Source organism: Salmo trutta, chromosome 25 (assembly GCF_901001165.1).
Source record: "Salmo trutta chromosome 25, fSalTru1.1, whole genome shotgun sequence".
Classification (NCBI taxonomy): Eukaryota; Metazoa; Chordata; class Actinopteri; order Salmoniformes; family Salmonidae; genus Salmo; species Salmo trutta.
The window spans coordinates 13,233,706-13,245,917 of record NC_042981.1 but is presented as its reverse complement, the minus strand read 5'-3'; the positions used below and the strand labels follow the sequence as shown (position 1 = coordinate 13,245,917).

General features: G+C 46.8%; 1 protein-coding gene across 1 annotated transcript in view; it reads right to left on the bottom strand.

Moving 5' to 3' along the window:
• The window catches only part of gphna (gephyrin a), a 140,672-nt gene that overhangs the window by 7,304 nt on the left and 121,156 nt on the right, over positions 1–12,212 (bottom strand). Inside the window, exons 10-16 of the mRNA XM_029712562.1 lie at positions 11,514–11,863; positions 11,266–11,321; positions 9,156–9,275; positions 8,720–8,778; positions 3,571–3,724; positions 3,209–3,330; positions 2,887–2,974 (exon numbers count right to left, since the gene is read on the bottom strand). Coding sequence (XP_029568422.1) covers positions 2,887–2,974; positions 3,209–3,330; positions 3,571–3,724; positions 8,720–8,778; positions 9,156–9,275; positions 11,266–11,321; positions 11,514–11,863 — 949 coding nt within the window. The remainder of the gene's footprint in view (positions 1–2,886; positions 2,975–3,208; positions 3,331–3,570; positions 3,725–8,719; positions 8,779–9,155; positions 9,276–11,265; positions 11,322–11,513; positions 11,864–12,212) is intronic.

Below are 12,212 nucleotides of genomic sequence, written 5' to 3'. Positions count from 1 at the left end.
AGATGGTGAGATGTACACGTTTCCATGTCTGACAGATGGTGAGGTGTACACGTTTCTATGTCTGACAGATGGTGAGTTGGACACGTTTCTATGTCTGACAGATGGTGAGGTGGACACGTTTCTATGTCTGACAGATGGTGAGGTGTACACGTTTCCATGTCTGACAGATGGTGAGGTGTACACGTTTCTATGTCTGACAGATGGTGAGGTGTACACGTTTCTATGTCTGACAGATGGTGAGGTGGACACGTTTCTATGTCTGACAGATGGTGAGGTGTACACGTTTCTATGTCTGACAGATGGTGAGGTGGACACGTTTCTATGTCTGACAGATGGTGAGGTGGACACGTTTCTATGTCTGACAGATGGTGAGGTGGACACGTTTCTATGTCTGACAGATGGTGAGGTGGACACGTTTCTATGTCTGACAGATGGTGAGGTGTACACGTTTCTATGTCTGACAGATGGTGAGGTGGACACGTTTCTATGTCTGACAGATGGTGAGGTGGACACGTTTCTATGTCTGACAGATGGTGAGGTGTACACGTTTCTATGTCTGACAGATGGTGAGGTGTACACGTTTCTATGTCTGACAGATGGGGGAGGTGGACACGTTTCTATGTCTGACAGATGGTGAGGTGTACACGTTTCTATGTCTGACAGATGGTGAGGTGGACACGTTTCTATGTCTGACAGATGGTGAGGTGGACACGTTTCTATGTCTGACAGATGGTGAGGTGGACACGTTTCTATGTCTGACAGATGGTGAGGTGGACACGTTTCTATGTCTGACAGATGGTGAGGTGTACACGTTTCTATGTCTGACAGATGGTGAGGTGGACACGTTTCTATGTCTGACAGATGGTGAGGTGGACACGTTTCTATGTCTGACAGATGGTGAGGTGTACACGTTTCCATGTCTGACAGATGGTGAGGTGTACACGTTTCTATGTCTGACAGATGGTGAGGTGTACACGTTTCTATGTCTGACAGATGGTGAGGTGGACACGTTTCTATGTCTGACAGATGGTGAGGTGGACACGTGTGATCCAATAACAGAAGTAATTGGAGCAGAAAACCCAGAGAGAGAAGTAGAGAATTCAGAGAAGCAGTAAACATACAAAAGGTCAGCCAAACCAGCTGGATAAGAACAGCAGGAGTAACAGCTGGATCAGAACAGCAGGAGCAACAGCTGGATCAGAACAGCAGGAGTAACAGCTGGATCAGAACAGCAGGAGCAACAGTTGGATCAGAACAGCAGGAGTAACAGCTGGATGAGAACAGCAAAAGTAACAGCTGGATGAGAACAGCAGGAGTAACAACAGGATCAGAACAGCAGGAGCAACAGCTGGAACAGAACAGCAGGAGTAACAGCTGGATGAGAACAGCAGGAGTAACACCTGATCAGAACAGCAGAAGCAACAGCTGGAACAGAACAGCAGGAGTAACAGCTGGATGAGAACAGCAGGAGTAACAGCTGGATGAGAACAGCAGGAGTAACAGCTGGATCAGAACAGCAGGAGTAACAGCAGGATGAGAACAGCAGGAGCAACAGCTGGAACAGAACAGCAGGAGTAACAGCAGGATGAGAACAGCAGAAGTAACAGCTGGATGAGAACAACAGGAGCAAAAGCTGGATGAGAACAGCAGAACAGCGGGAGTAACACCTGGATCAGAACAGCAGGAGTAACAGCTGGATGAGAACAGCAGGAGTAACAGCTGGATGAGAACAGCAGGAGCAACAGCTGGATGAGAACAGCAGGAGTAACAGCTGGATGAGAACAGCAGGAGCAACAGCTGGATGAGAACAGCAGGAGTAACAGCTGGATGAGAACAGCAGGAGCAACAGCTGGATGAGAACAGCAGGAGTAACAGCTGGATGAGAACAGCAGGAGTAACAGCTGGATGAGAACAGCAGGAGCAACAGCTGGATGAGAACAGCAGGAGTAACAGCTGGATGAGAACAGCAGGAGTAACAGCTGGATCAGAACAGCAGGAGTAACAGCTGGATGAGAACAGCAGGAGCAACAGCTGGATGAGAACAGCAGGAGTAACAGCTGGATGAGAACAGCAGGAGTAACAGCTGGATGAGAACAGCAGGAGTAACAGCTGGATCAGAACAGCAGGAGTAACAGCTGGAACTGAACAGCAGGAGTAACAGCTGGATCAGAACAGCAGGAGTAACAGCTGGATAAGAACAGCAGGAATAACAGCTGGATCAGAACAGCAGGAATAACAGCTGGAACAGAACAGCAGGAATAACAGCTGGATGAGAACAGCAGGAGTAACAGCTGGATGAGAACAGCAGGAGTAACAGCTGGATGAGAACAGCAGGAGTAACAGCTGGATGAGAACAGCAGGAATAACAGCTGGAACAGAACAGCAGGAATAACAGCTGGAACAGAACAGCAGTATAACAGCTGGATCAGAACAGCAGTATAACAGCTGGATCAGAACAGCAGATGCACAGTACTCGAGGTTCAACATAGAGACCAAACTCCACCCCTAGCCCCATTGTCTCAACTGCGTGTAGCATTAGAATGATGCCATCTGACAAAGGACAATGCCCCTAGCCATTTAATATGCTCTCACAAACACAGTGATCTCATAAAAATACATCTAAATAAGCTCACTGCCTCACCACTCATTTGTTATTTATTTAACCTTTATTTAACTAGGTAAGTCAGTTAAGAACAAATACAAATTTACAATGACGGCCTACCCCAGCCTCCCGTAACCCCGGACGACACTGGGCCAATTGTGCGCCGCCCTATGGGACTCCCGATCACGGCCAGTTGTGATACAGCCCGGGATCGAACCAGGGTCTGCAGTGACGCTTATCACCTTGTTCTTTTTAAACTTTACATTTATTTTATATAATCTTACCTTCTCTCCCATGGACACACCTCCTGAGGTGATGATGACATCAGCACGGCTGATCCCCTCGTTCAGGGCATTAAGGAGGTCGTCTGGGCTGTAGGAGAAAGGTCACAGGTCACAGTTCATACCCTCCCATCTTTCTGATTGTAGATTAATCTATAGCTTTCCAGACACAGATTTTAGCCTTGTGCTTTCAGATTCTCCATCGAGCATGCTTTTTAGTCCAGGACTAGGATTAATGTGTGTCCAGGAAACCAGCCCAATATTTTCTAGGAGGGTAGATGAAGCCATTGTTACTGAAGCTTATGATTGAGTGTTGTTGACTGACTTGTCTCCGACGATGCCCAGGTTGATGGTAGGGTAGCCATGTTCCTGAATGGTGGCCAGCAGTGTAGATCTGTTACTGTCCCTGATCTTCCCTGGGTGCAGGTCATCCTCTGGGTTCAACAGCTACACACGCGCACATGCACACACACAAAGAAGGTTACGTTACTGTTCATATTCTACAGGAAACCATCTCACATCCTGCAATATTTTCCTGTCAGGACCTGGGATTCAAACCGGCAATCGGTTGATGTCTTACCTGCCTCTCTAACCTCTAGGCTACCTGCCACCACAATCCCAGGTATTAAAGATACCATGAGAGATGGCAAAATATGTGTGCATGTATATGTGTGTGTGTGTGTTCACCTCATTGCCAGTTGACATGACAGCCACCACTGGGAACTTCTGCACCTCCACCTCAGTGACTCCTACGGTGGCCAGCAGGCCAATCTCAGAAGGGCCCATGTGGGTACCCTTGGACAGGACACATTCCCCACGCTTTATATCATGACCTATAGGCCTGGAGGAAGGGGAGACAGAGGGGGCTGGGTGAGTGGCAGAGACACAGTACTGGTACTATGGTCACGTGGAATTTCACTGCCTTCATGACTCGTGACCGCAAGTGTGGCAACCCTAGTAGTACCTCAATATTTATATCATGACCTATAGGCCTGGAGGAAGGGACAGAGGGCGCTGGGTGAGTGGCAGGCACTCAGATACTGTAGACATGGCTGTGCAATGCATAGTGCTGAGCTATCAGTGCTTTCTGAGGTCGGTTCGGTTAAAAAATGATCACAGTATCTAGACTATGTGTCACATGGGTGACGCTGGAGAGGCGAAGCAGGTACGGGGAGTCAAACATTTAATGTGTAACGGACATGGAACGAGACAGGAACAGCGTCAGCAAACGAGTAACACAAACAAAAGACAATAAATGCAGCAGCGGGGAACAGAGCAGGGGAACTGACAAATACAGGGGAGAAAATAAACAGGTGATGAGTGAGTCCAATATCGCTGATGCGCGTGACGAGGGAAGGCAGGTGTGAGTAATAGATGATAGGAGTGCGTGATGCAGGGCAGCCTGGCGCCCTCAAGCGCCAGGGGGGAAGAGCGGGAGCAGACGTAACAGTACCCCCAGGGGTGCCACCCGGCGTCCCACCTGGGCGAACCGGCCGAGACATGGGCGCTGGGCAAGCCGGTTGCGGGCGTGGAAGCCCAACGAACCGGCAGGAGCATGAGAGCCTGTCAAGCCGGCTGAGGCATGGAAGCCCGACGATCCGGCTGAGACAAGACGCCTGTCGATCCCGCTGCAGAGAGGGAGCCCGAAGATCCGGTGGAGTGTGACGTGGGATGGGAAGCTGCTGAGCCAAACGAGGCAAGGAAACCTCTCGAGCCAGCCAGGGTGTGAAAGCCCGATGAGCTGGCTTAGGCACCCCCAGTTCCATCGGTGGCGACCCAGAGCCGATGTCACCATAGACATTGAATATCCCTTTGAGCATGGTGAAGTTATTAATTACACTTTGGATGGGGTATCAATACACCCAGCCAATACAAAGATACAGGCGTCCTTCCTAACTCAGTTGCCGGAGAGGAAGGAAACCGATCAGGAATTTCACCTTGAGGTCAATGGTGACTTTAAAACAGTTACAGAGTCTAATGGCTGTGATAGGTGAAAACTGAGGATGAATCAACAACATTGTAGTTACTCCACAATACTAAGCTAATTTACAGAGTGGAAAGAAGACTATACAGAAATATTCCAAAACATGCATCCTGGCACTAAACAAGGCACTAAAGTAATACTGTGCAATAAAATCTGTTTGGGGCCAATCCAATGCAACACATTACTGAGTACCACACTCCATATTTCAAGCATACTGGTGGCTGCATCATGTTATCGGTATGCTTGTAATTGTTAAGAAGGATCAAAAGAAATGGAATGGAGCTAAACACAACCAAAATCCTAGAGAAAAACCTGGTTCAGTCTGGTTTCTACTAGACACTGTGAGATGAATTCACCTTTCAGTTTTAACTTAAATCTGCTTGAAAACCTATGGCAAGACTTGAAAATGTTTGTCTAGCAATAATCTACAACCAATTTGACAGAGCTTGTAGAATTTTTTAAATAATAATGGGCAAATATTGTACAATCCAGGTGTGCAAAGCTCTTAGAGACTTTTATTATTTTTATTTTTATTTTATTTAACTAGGCAAGTGTCACATGTGTCATAGGGAAGAGACCAAGACGCAGCGGGAAAATGTACACTTATCTTCTTTTTTATTTGGTGAAGAAGGAAAACACATAAACGTATTCAAAACAAAATGAACTTGACAGTCTTGTCAGGCAAACAGCTAAACAAGAACAATCTCCCACAAAATCCCATGAAAAACAAACTCCTAATTATAGGACCCTCAATCAGATGCAACAATAACCAGCTGCCTCCAATTGAAGGTCCAACCCCAATTAACTAAACATAGAACTACAAAAGACTAGATAGAACATAGTAATATACTAACATAGAACAAAGACTAACAAACCTTGGACTAATAAATCAAATACCCCTCTACCTAAACACATACACAAAACACACCCTGAACCACATAAAACAAACACCCCCTGCCACGTCCTGACCAAACTACAATAACAAATAACCCCTATACTGGTCAGGACGTGACAGCAAGTTAGCTAAGAACAAATTCTTATTTACAATGATGGCCTACCCCGGCCAAACCCACCGCCGTATGGGACTCCCAATCAAGGGCCAACTTACCCAGAAAGACTCACAACTGTATCGCTGCCAAAGGTGACTGTAACATGTATTAACTCAGGAGTGTGAATACTTATGTAAATTAGATATTTCTGTATTTCATTTTCAACAAATTTGCTAACATTTCTAAAAACATGTTTCACTTTGTCATTATGGGGTATTGTGTGTAAATGGGTGAGAAAAAAATAGCTCTCACATTCACAGGCTGTAACACAACAAAATGTGGAATAAGTCAAGCAATATGAATCATTTATTGAACTGTATGTGGTTGTCCCACCTAGCTATTTTAAGATGAATGCACTAACTGTAAGTTGTTCTGTCTAAGAGTGTCTGCTAAATGATAAAAATGGACATGTAAAATGATTTTAGAGCTTTTAACATTCAATTGTCAAAACATTTAAAATATTCCATTGTCTTTGTAAGATTCACATTCGGTAGAAATTACTATGAAATAATAAAATACTGCAGTACATTACTTTTTTTAATGACTTAATTATGTTTCACTTCTTAAAGTCATCATCTTATCTCTGTTCAGGCAGTAACAGCCAGCCAGACAGACAACATTATCTGTGTTCTCCCATACTGTACTGTCTTCAGTTATCCTATTTAGCAAGACTAGCCTGCCTAAGTATGCTGCAGAGCTGTCTAACAAAATCATTTTACTAGTTCTTCAAAGTAGATATGGTATACTTTCACAATCGGTCTCTATCCCTCTCCCTCGTCCTTGTGTTGTGTAAATTCCTCTCTCATGCAGTCTATACGGTCTGTGTGTATCTAACTTAACATAGCAGGTGTAAAAGTGTATCCATCTCTGTCCGAGCTGGAAGGAACAGGCGAAATAAAGAACAGGCACAATGGATTATGGTCACTGGCTGCCTGTGAGTTTGATCATTCATTTTAAGATTCTTCTATTGGTTTTTAAATCAATCCATGATGGCGCACCCCAATACATGTCAGACATGCTTTTAAGTTATGTACCCAGTAGGTCCCTCAGGTCCTCTGGCACTGGCCTTTTAACTATCCAAAAGTCTAAGACCAAGAGGCATGGAGAGGCAGCCTTTAGTTATTATGCCCCCAGCCTCTGGAATAGTCTGCCTGAGAACCTGAGGGGGACCAAGAGGCATGGAGAGGCAGCCTTTAGTTATTATACCCCCAGCCTCTGGAATAACCTGCCAGAGAACCTGAGGGGGACCAAGAGGCATGGAGAGGCAGCCTTTAGTTATTATACCCCCAGCCTCTGGAATAACCTGCCAGAGAACCTGAGGGGGACCAAGAGGCATGGAGAGGCAGCCTTTAGTTATTATACCCCCAGCCTCTGGAATAACCTGCCAGAGAACCTGAGGGGGACCAAGAGGCATGGAGAGGCAGCCTTTAGTTATTATACCCCCAGCCTCTGGAATAACCTGCCTGAGAACCTGAGGGGGACCAAGAGGCATGGAGAGGCAGCCTTTAGTTATTATACCCCCAGCCTCTGGAATAGTCTGCCTGAGAACCTGAGGGGGACCAAGAGGCATGGAGAGGCAGCCTTTAGTTATTATACCCCCAGCCTCTGGAATAGCCTGCCAGAGAACCTGAGGGGGACCAAGAGGCATGGAGAGACAGCATTTAGTTATTATACCCCCAGCCTCTGGAATAGCCTGCCAGAGAACCTGAGGGGGACCAAGTGGCATGGAGAGACAGCCTTTAGTTATTATACCCCCAGCCTCTGGAATAGTCTGCCTGAGAACCTGAGGGGGACCAAGAGGCATGGAGAGGCAGCCTTTAGTTATTATACCCCCAGCCTCTGGAATAGTCTGCCTGAGAACCTGAGGGGGACCAAGAGGCATGGAGAGGCAGCCTTTAGTTATTATACCCCCAGCCTCTGGAATAACCTGCCTGAGAACCTGAGGGGGACCAAGAGGCATGGAGAGGCAGCCTTTAGTTATTATACCCCCAGCCTCTGGAATAGCCTGCCAGAGAACCTGAGGGGGACCAAGAGGCATGGAGAGACAGCCTTTAGTTATTATACCCCCAGCCTCTGGAATAGTCTGCCTGAGAACCTGAGGGGGACCAAGTGGCATGGAGAGACAGCCTTTAGTTATTATACCCCCAGCCTCTGGAATAGCCTGCCAGAGAACCTGAGGGGGACCAAGTGGCATGGAGAGACAGCCTTTAGTTATTATACCCCCAGCCTCTGGAATAACCTGCCTGAGAACCTGAGGGGGGGGTGAAACTGTTGACATATTTAAAACAGATCTGAAAACACCTTTTTAGCTTTGTTTTACCTCAGGGTGCTTTTTAGTCTTTTAGTTTTTGTCATTCTTTTGTTTTTTATCTTACTTTTGTTGTGTAGTAAATATTTCAGCTTTTATTTTCATTGTTTCCACAAAAAAATCCTGTGAAGCACATTGCGTCGCATTGCATGTCTGAAATGTGCTGTGTAAATAAAGCTTGATTTGATGATTGTAGTTAATCACCACATTTCTGCGCTGAACTAAATTGAATATTTGCTTCATGAAAACTAGAACTCCCTTCAGCCCAGCATCCCACATGGTTCTTAACTTGGTTTCTCTTGTGAATGATTTGATTTCTCTCTAGAGAAACGGCGCGTTGGGAAAATGGTTAATCACTCAGCACTAGAGGTAGAGTTCTGTTACAGAAGAGCATTGAGTAAAACTGGAATTTCAGTTTACTTCCTGAATTAACTGGATTTAAATGAAATAGAGCCCACCAGTCCTGACTGGTACAAACTTAAACTTCTCACTCACCTGATGTCCTGTCCAGGGCGTGCCTGTACCAAGATCCGCACTTCCAGCTCTTCTGTGCCCTGCAACGACAAACAGAGCGGTTAATGAAGAAGATACGGTTCATTCCGTACTATTGTCAAGAAGACGTTTGTGGCAGGTGAAGTCTACATGTAGAAAACAGAAAGGCTGTTTGTGGAGAGGAGATACTGGAGACAGAGGAGAAAGGATTGAGGGAAAGTTGAGAAATAATTGTGAAAAAGAGAGGTGAGAGACATATTGTACGTTATTGTAATGTATTTGTATAGTATATTCCATGCGGATAAAGTTCATTGAAATAAATTGAGAGGGGGTCAGGAAGTTGCCACAGGAGATGGGAGAGGGAGAGTGCTGGTTGACTCGTGTCTTCAGAGAGAGAGAGAGAGGGAAGAAGAAGGAAAGAAGTTGGGTGTTGACTCACGTCGTCAGACTCTCGAAGCAGCTCAGTGTCCTCCACCTGCACCACAGCATCCGCCCCACAGGGGATAGGAGCCCCTGTTGTCACCCTCATCACCTGGCCCGGCATCACTGTGTGGGTCGGCTACAGAGACACACATGCAGGTTGGACATTATAAAGGTGCTAAACATGCTTATAACGCATCTTTCACGGCATTATAACTGCATCATAACTACCGGCATGAAGTAGTGTTATCAACATTTCAGTTGGGAAGTTGAATTATCAGAAATCGACTATATACAACTTTCACAAGATATACTTTTGAACATGAGCGTCAATAGTGGAGGCTGTGTGTCCATAGTGGAGGCTGTGTGTCCATAGTGGAGGCTGTGTGTCCATAGTGGAGGCTGTGTGTCCATAGTGGAGGCTGTGTGTCCATAGTGGAGGCTGTGTGTCCATAGTGGAGGCTGTGTGTCCATAGTGGAGGCTGTGTGTCCATAGTGGAGGCTGTGTGTCCATAGTGGAGGCTGTGTGTCCATAGTGGAGGCTGTGTGTCCATAGTGGAGGCTGTGTGTCCATAGTGGAGGCTGTGTGTCCATAGTGGAGGCTGTGTGTCCATAGTGGAGGCTGTGTGTCCATAGTGGAGGCTGTGTGTCCATAGTGGAGGCTGTGTGTCCATAGTGGAGGCTGTGTGTCCATAGTGGAGGCTGTGTGTCCATAGTGGAGGCTGTGTGTCCATAGTGGAGGCTGTGTGTCCATAGTGGAGGCTGTGTGTCCATAGTGGAGGCTGTGTGTCCATAGTGGAGGAAGTGTGTCCATAGTGGAGGCTGTGTGTCCATAGTGGAGGCTGTGTGTCCATAGTGGATGCTGTGTGTCCATAGTGGAGGCTGTGTGTCCATAGTGGAGGCTGTGTGTCCATAGTGGAGGCTGTGTGTCCATAGTGGAGGCTGTGTGTCCATAGTGGAGGCTGTGTGTCCATAGTGGAGGCTGTGTGTCCATAGTGGAGGCTGTGTGTCCATAGTGGAGGCTGTGTGTCCATAGTGGAGGAAGTGTGTCCATAGTGGAGGCTGTGTGTCCATAGTGGAGGCTGTGTGAGAATTATAAAATGTACTATGTAAATGTATTATTATGGATTTAATCCAGAAAGCAGAGTGGAGTGTTGTAGAGAGAGAGTCTGTTTAATGTAGAGAGCAAGACAGGTTCTGTGTAGAGTAGAGAGAGAGACTGGTTCTGTGTAGAGTAGAGAGAGAGAGACAGGTTCTGTGTAGAGTAGAGAGAGAGACAGGTTCTGTGTAGAGTAGAGAGAGAGACAGGGTCTGTGTAGAGTAGAGAGAGAGACAGGTTCTGTGTAGAGTAGAGAGAGAGACAGGTTCTGTGTAGAGTAGAGAGAGAGACAGGGTCTGTGTAGAGTAGAGAGAGAGACAGGGTCTGTGTAGAGTAGAGAGAGAGACAGGGTCTGTGTAGAGTAGAGAGAGAGACAGGGTCTGTGTAGAGTAGAGAGAGAGACAGGGTCTGTGTAGAGTAGAGAGAGAGACAGGTTCTGTGTAGAGTAGAGAGAGAGACAGGGTCTGTATAGAGTAGAGAGAGAGACAGGGTCTGTGTAGAGTAGAGATAGAGACGGGGTCTGTCTCTGTGTAGAGGTAGAGAGAGAGACGGGGTCTGTCTCTGTGTAGAGGTAGAGAGAGAGACGGGGTCTGTCTCTGTGTAGAGGTAGGGAGAGAGACAGGGTCTGTGTAGAGGTAGAGAGAGAGACGGGGTCTGTCTCTGTGTAGAGAGAGAGACAGGGTCTGTGTAGAGGTAGAGAGAGAGACGGGGTCTGTCTCTGTGTAGAGTAGAGAGAGAGACGGGGTCTGTCTCTGTGTAGAGTAGAGAGAGAGACGGGGTCTGTCTCTGTGTAGAGTAGAGAGAGAGACGGGGTCTGTCTCTGTGTAGAGGTAGAGAGAGAGACGGGGTCTGTCTCTGTGTAGAGGTAGGGAGAGAGACGGGGTCTGTCTCTGTGGATTATCTTGTAATCACAGTGAGCCAGTGACCTGTGTAGCTCCACATGGGAATACACTGAGACACACAGAGTGAGGGAGGGAGGGAGGGAGGGAAACTCCAAAATATCAGGGCTCACAAACTGTAAGTAGCTCACCTGCTGTCCTGCCTGTGACTCCCCAATGATGAAGCGATCTCCAGGACCGTCGGCCGCTGAGAGGAACAGAGAGAGGGATGAGAAATAGAAGGAGAGAGAGGGATGGTGAGAGAAAGAGATATAGAGGCATTACTGTTCTCTCTATCTGAAAACAAGCTGCAAGGGTCAAACTCACACAAAAACAAGCATGAAAAGTTTGTAATCTCTCAAACTACTGAACTCTACACCCACGAGAACTGGCGTCTCACCTCGCACGGCGTAGCCATCTTTGACTGATGCAGGGAACGGAGGCAGGTTGTCTTTGGCATAGACGTCCTGAGCTAAGACTCGACCCATCCCATCTAAAGTAGGATACAATAGGATAAAGAAAGGAGAAAAAGAGAGAGATAGAAACAGAGAGAGGAGAAAAAAGGTTGTAATTTCACACATACATTTTAGGAGTACACAAGATGTGATATGCATGCTGGCGGGATAAGCTGTGTCCCTTGGCTGTGTCCCTCGGCGGTGTCCCTCGGTGGTGTCCCTCAGCGGGGGAGGCAGAGTGTTGAGCAGCTGTTGTTGAATGTGAAAGGGACAAAAGCCAGACACACAGAAAGGCCTACATCACATGAAACCTTTGCTATATGTGAGTGACAGAGAAAGGGGTGACGCTAACTAGCTCTGACGCTAACGCAGAGGAGCTACTTATTACAGCATCTCCTACACACACACACAGGCAAGCAGAGACAAGCACCTCTAGGGAGAGAGCGGGGAGATCACTCTCAGCACATGAAAGAAGAGAAAACAGAGCCAGGAATAACAGAGAAAAAGAGAGAATAAAGAGAGAGAGACAGAAAGAGAGAGAGAATGATAGAAAGAGAGAGAGAGAGAAAGACAGAAAGAGAGAGAGAGAGAAAGACAGAAAGAGAGAGAGAGAAAGACAGAAAGAGAGAGAGAGAAAGACAAAG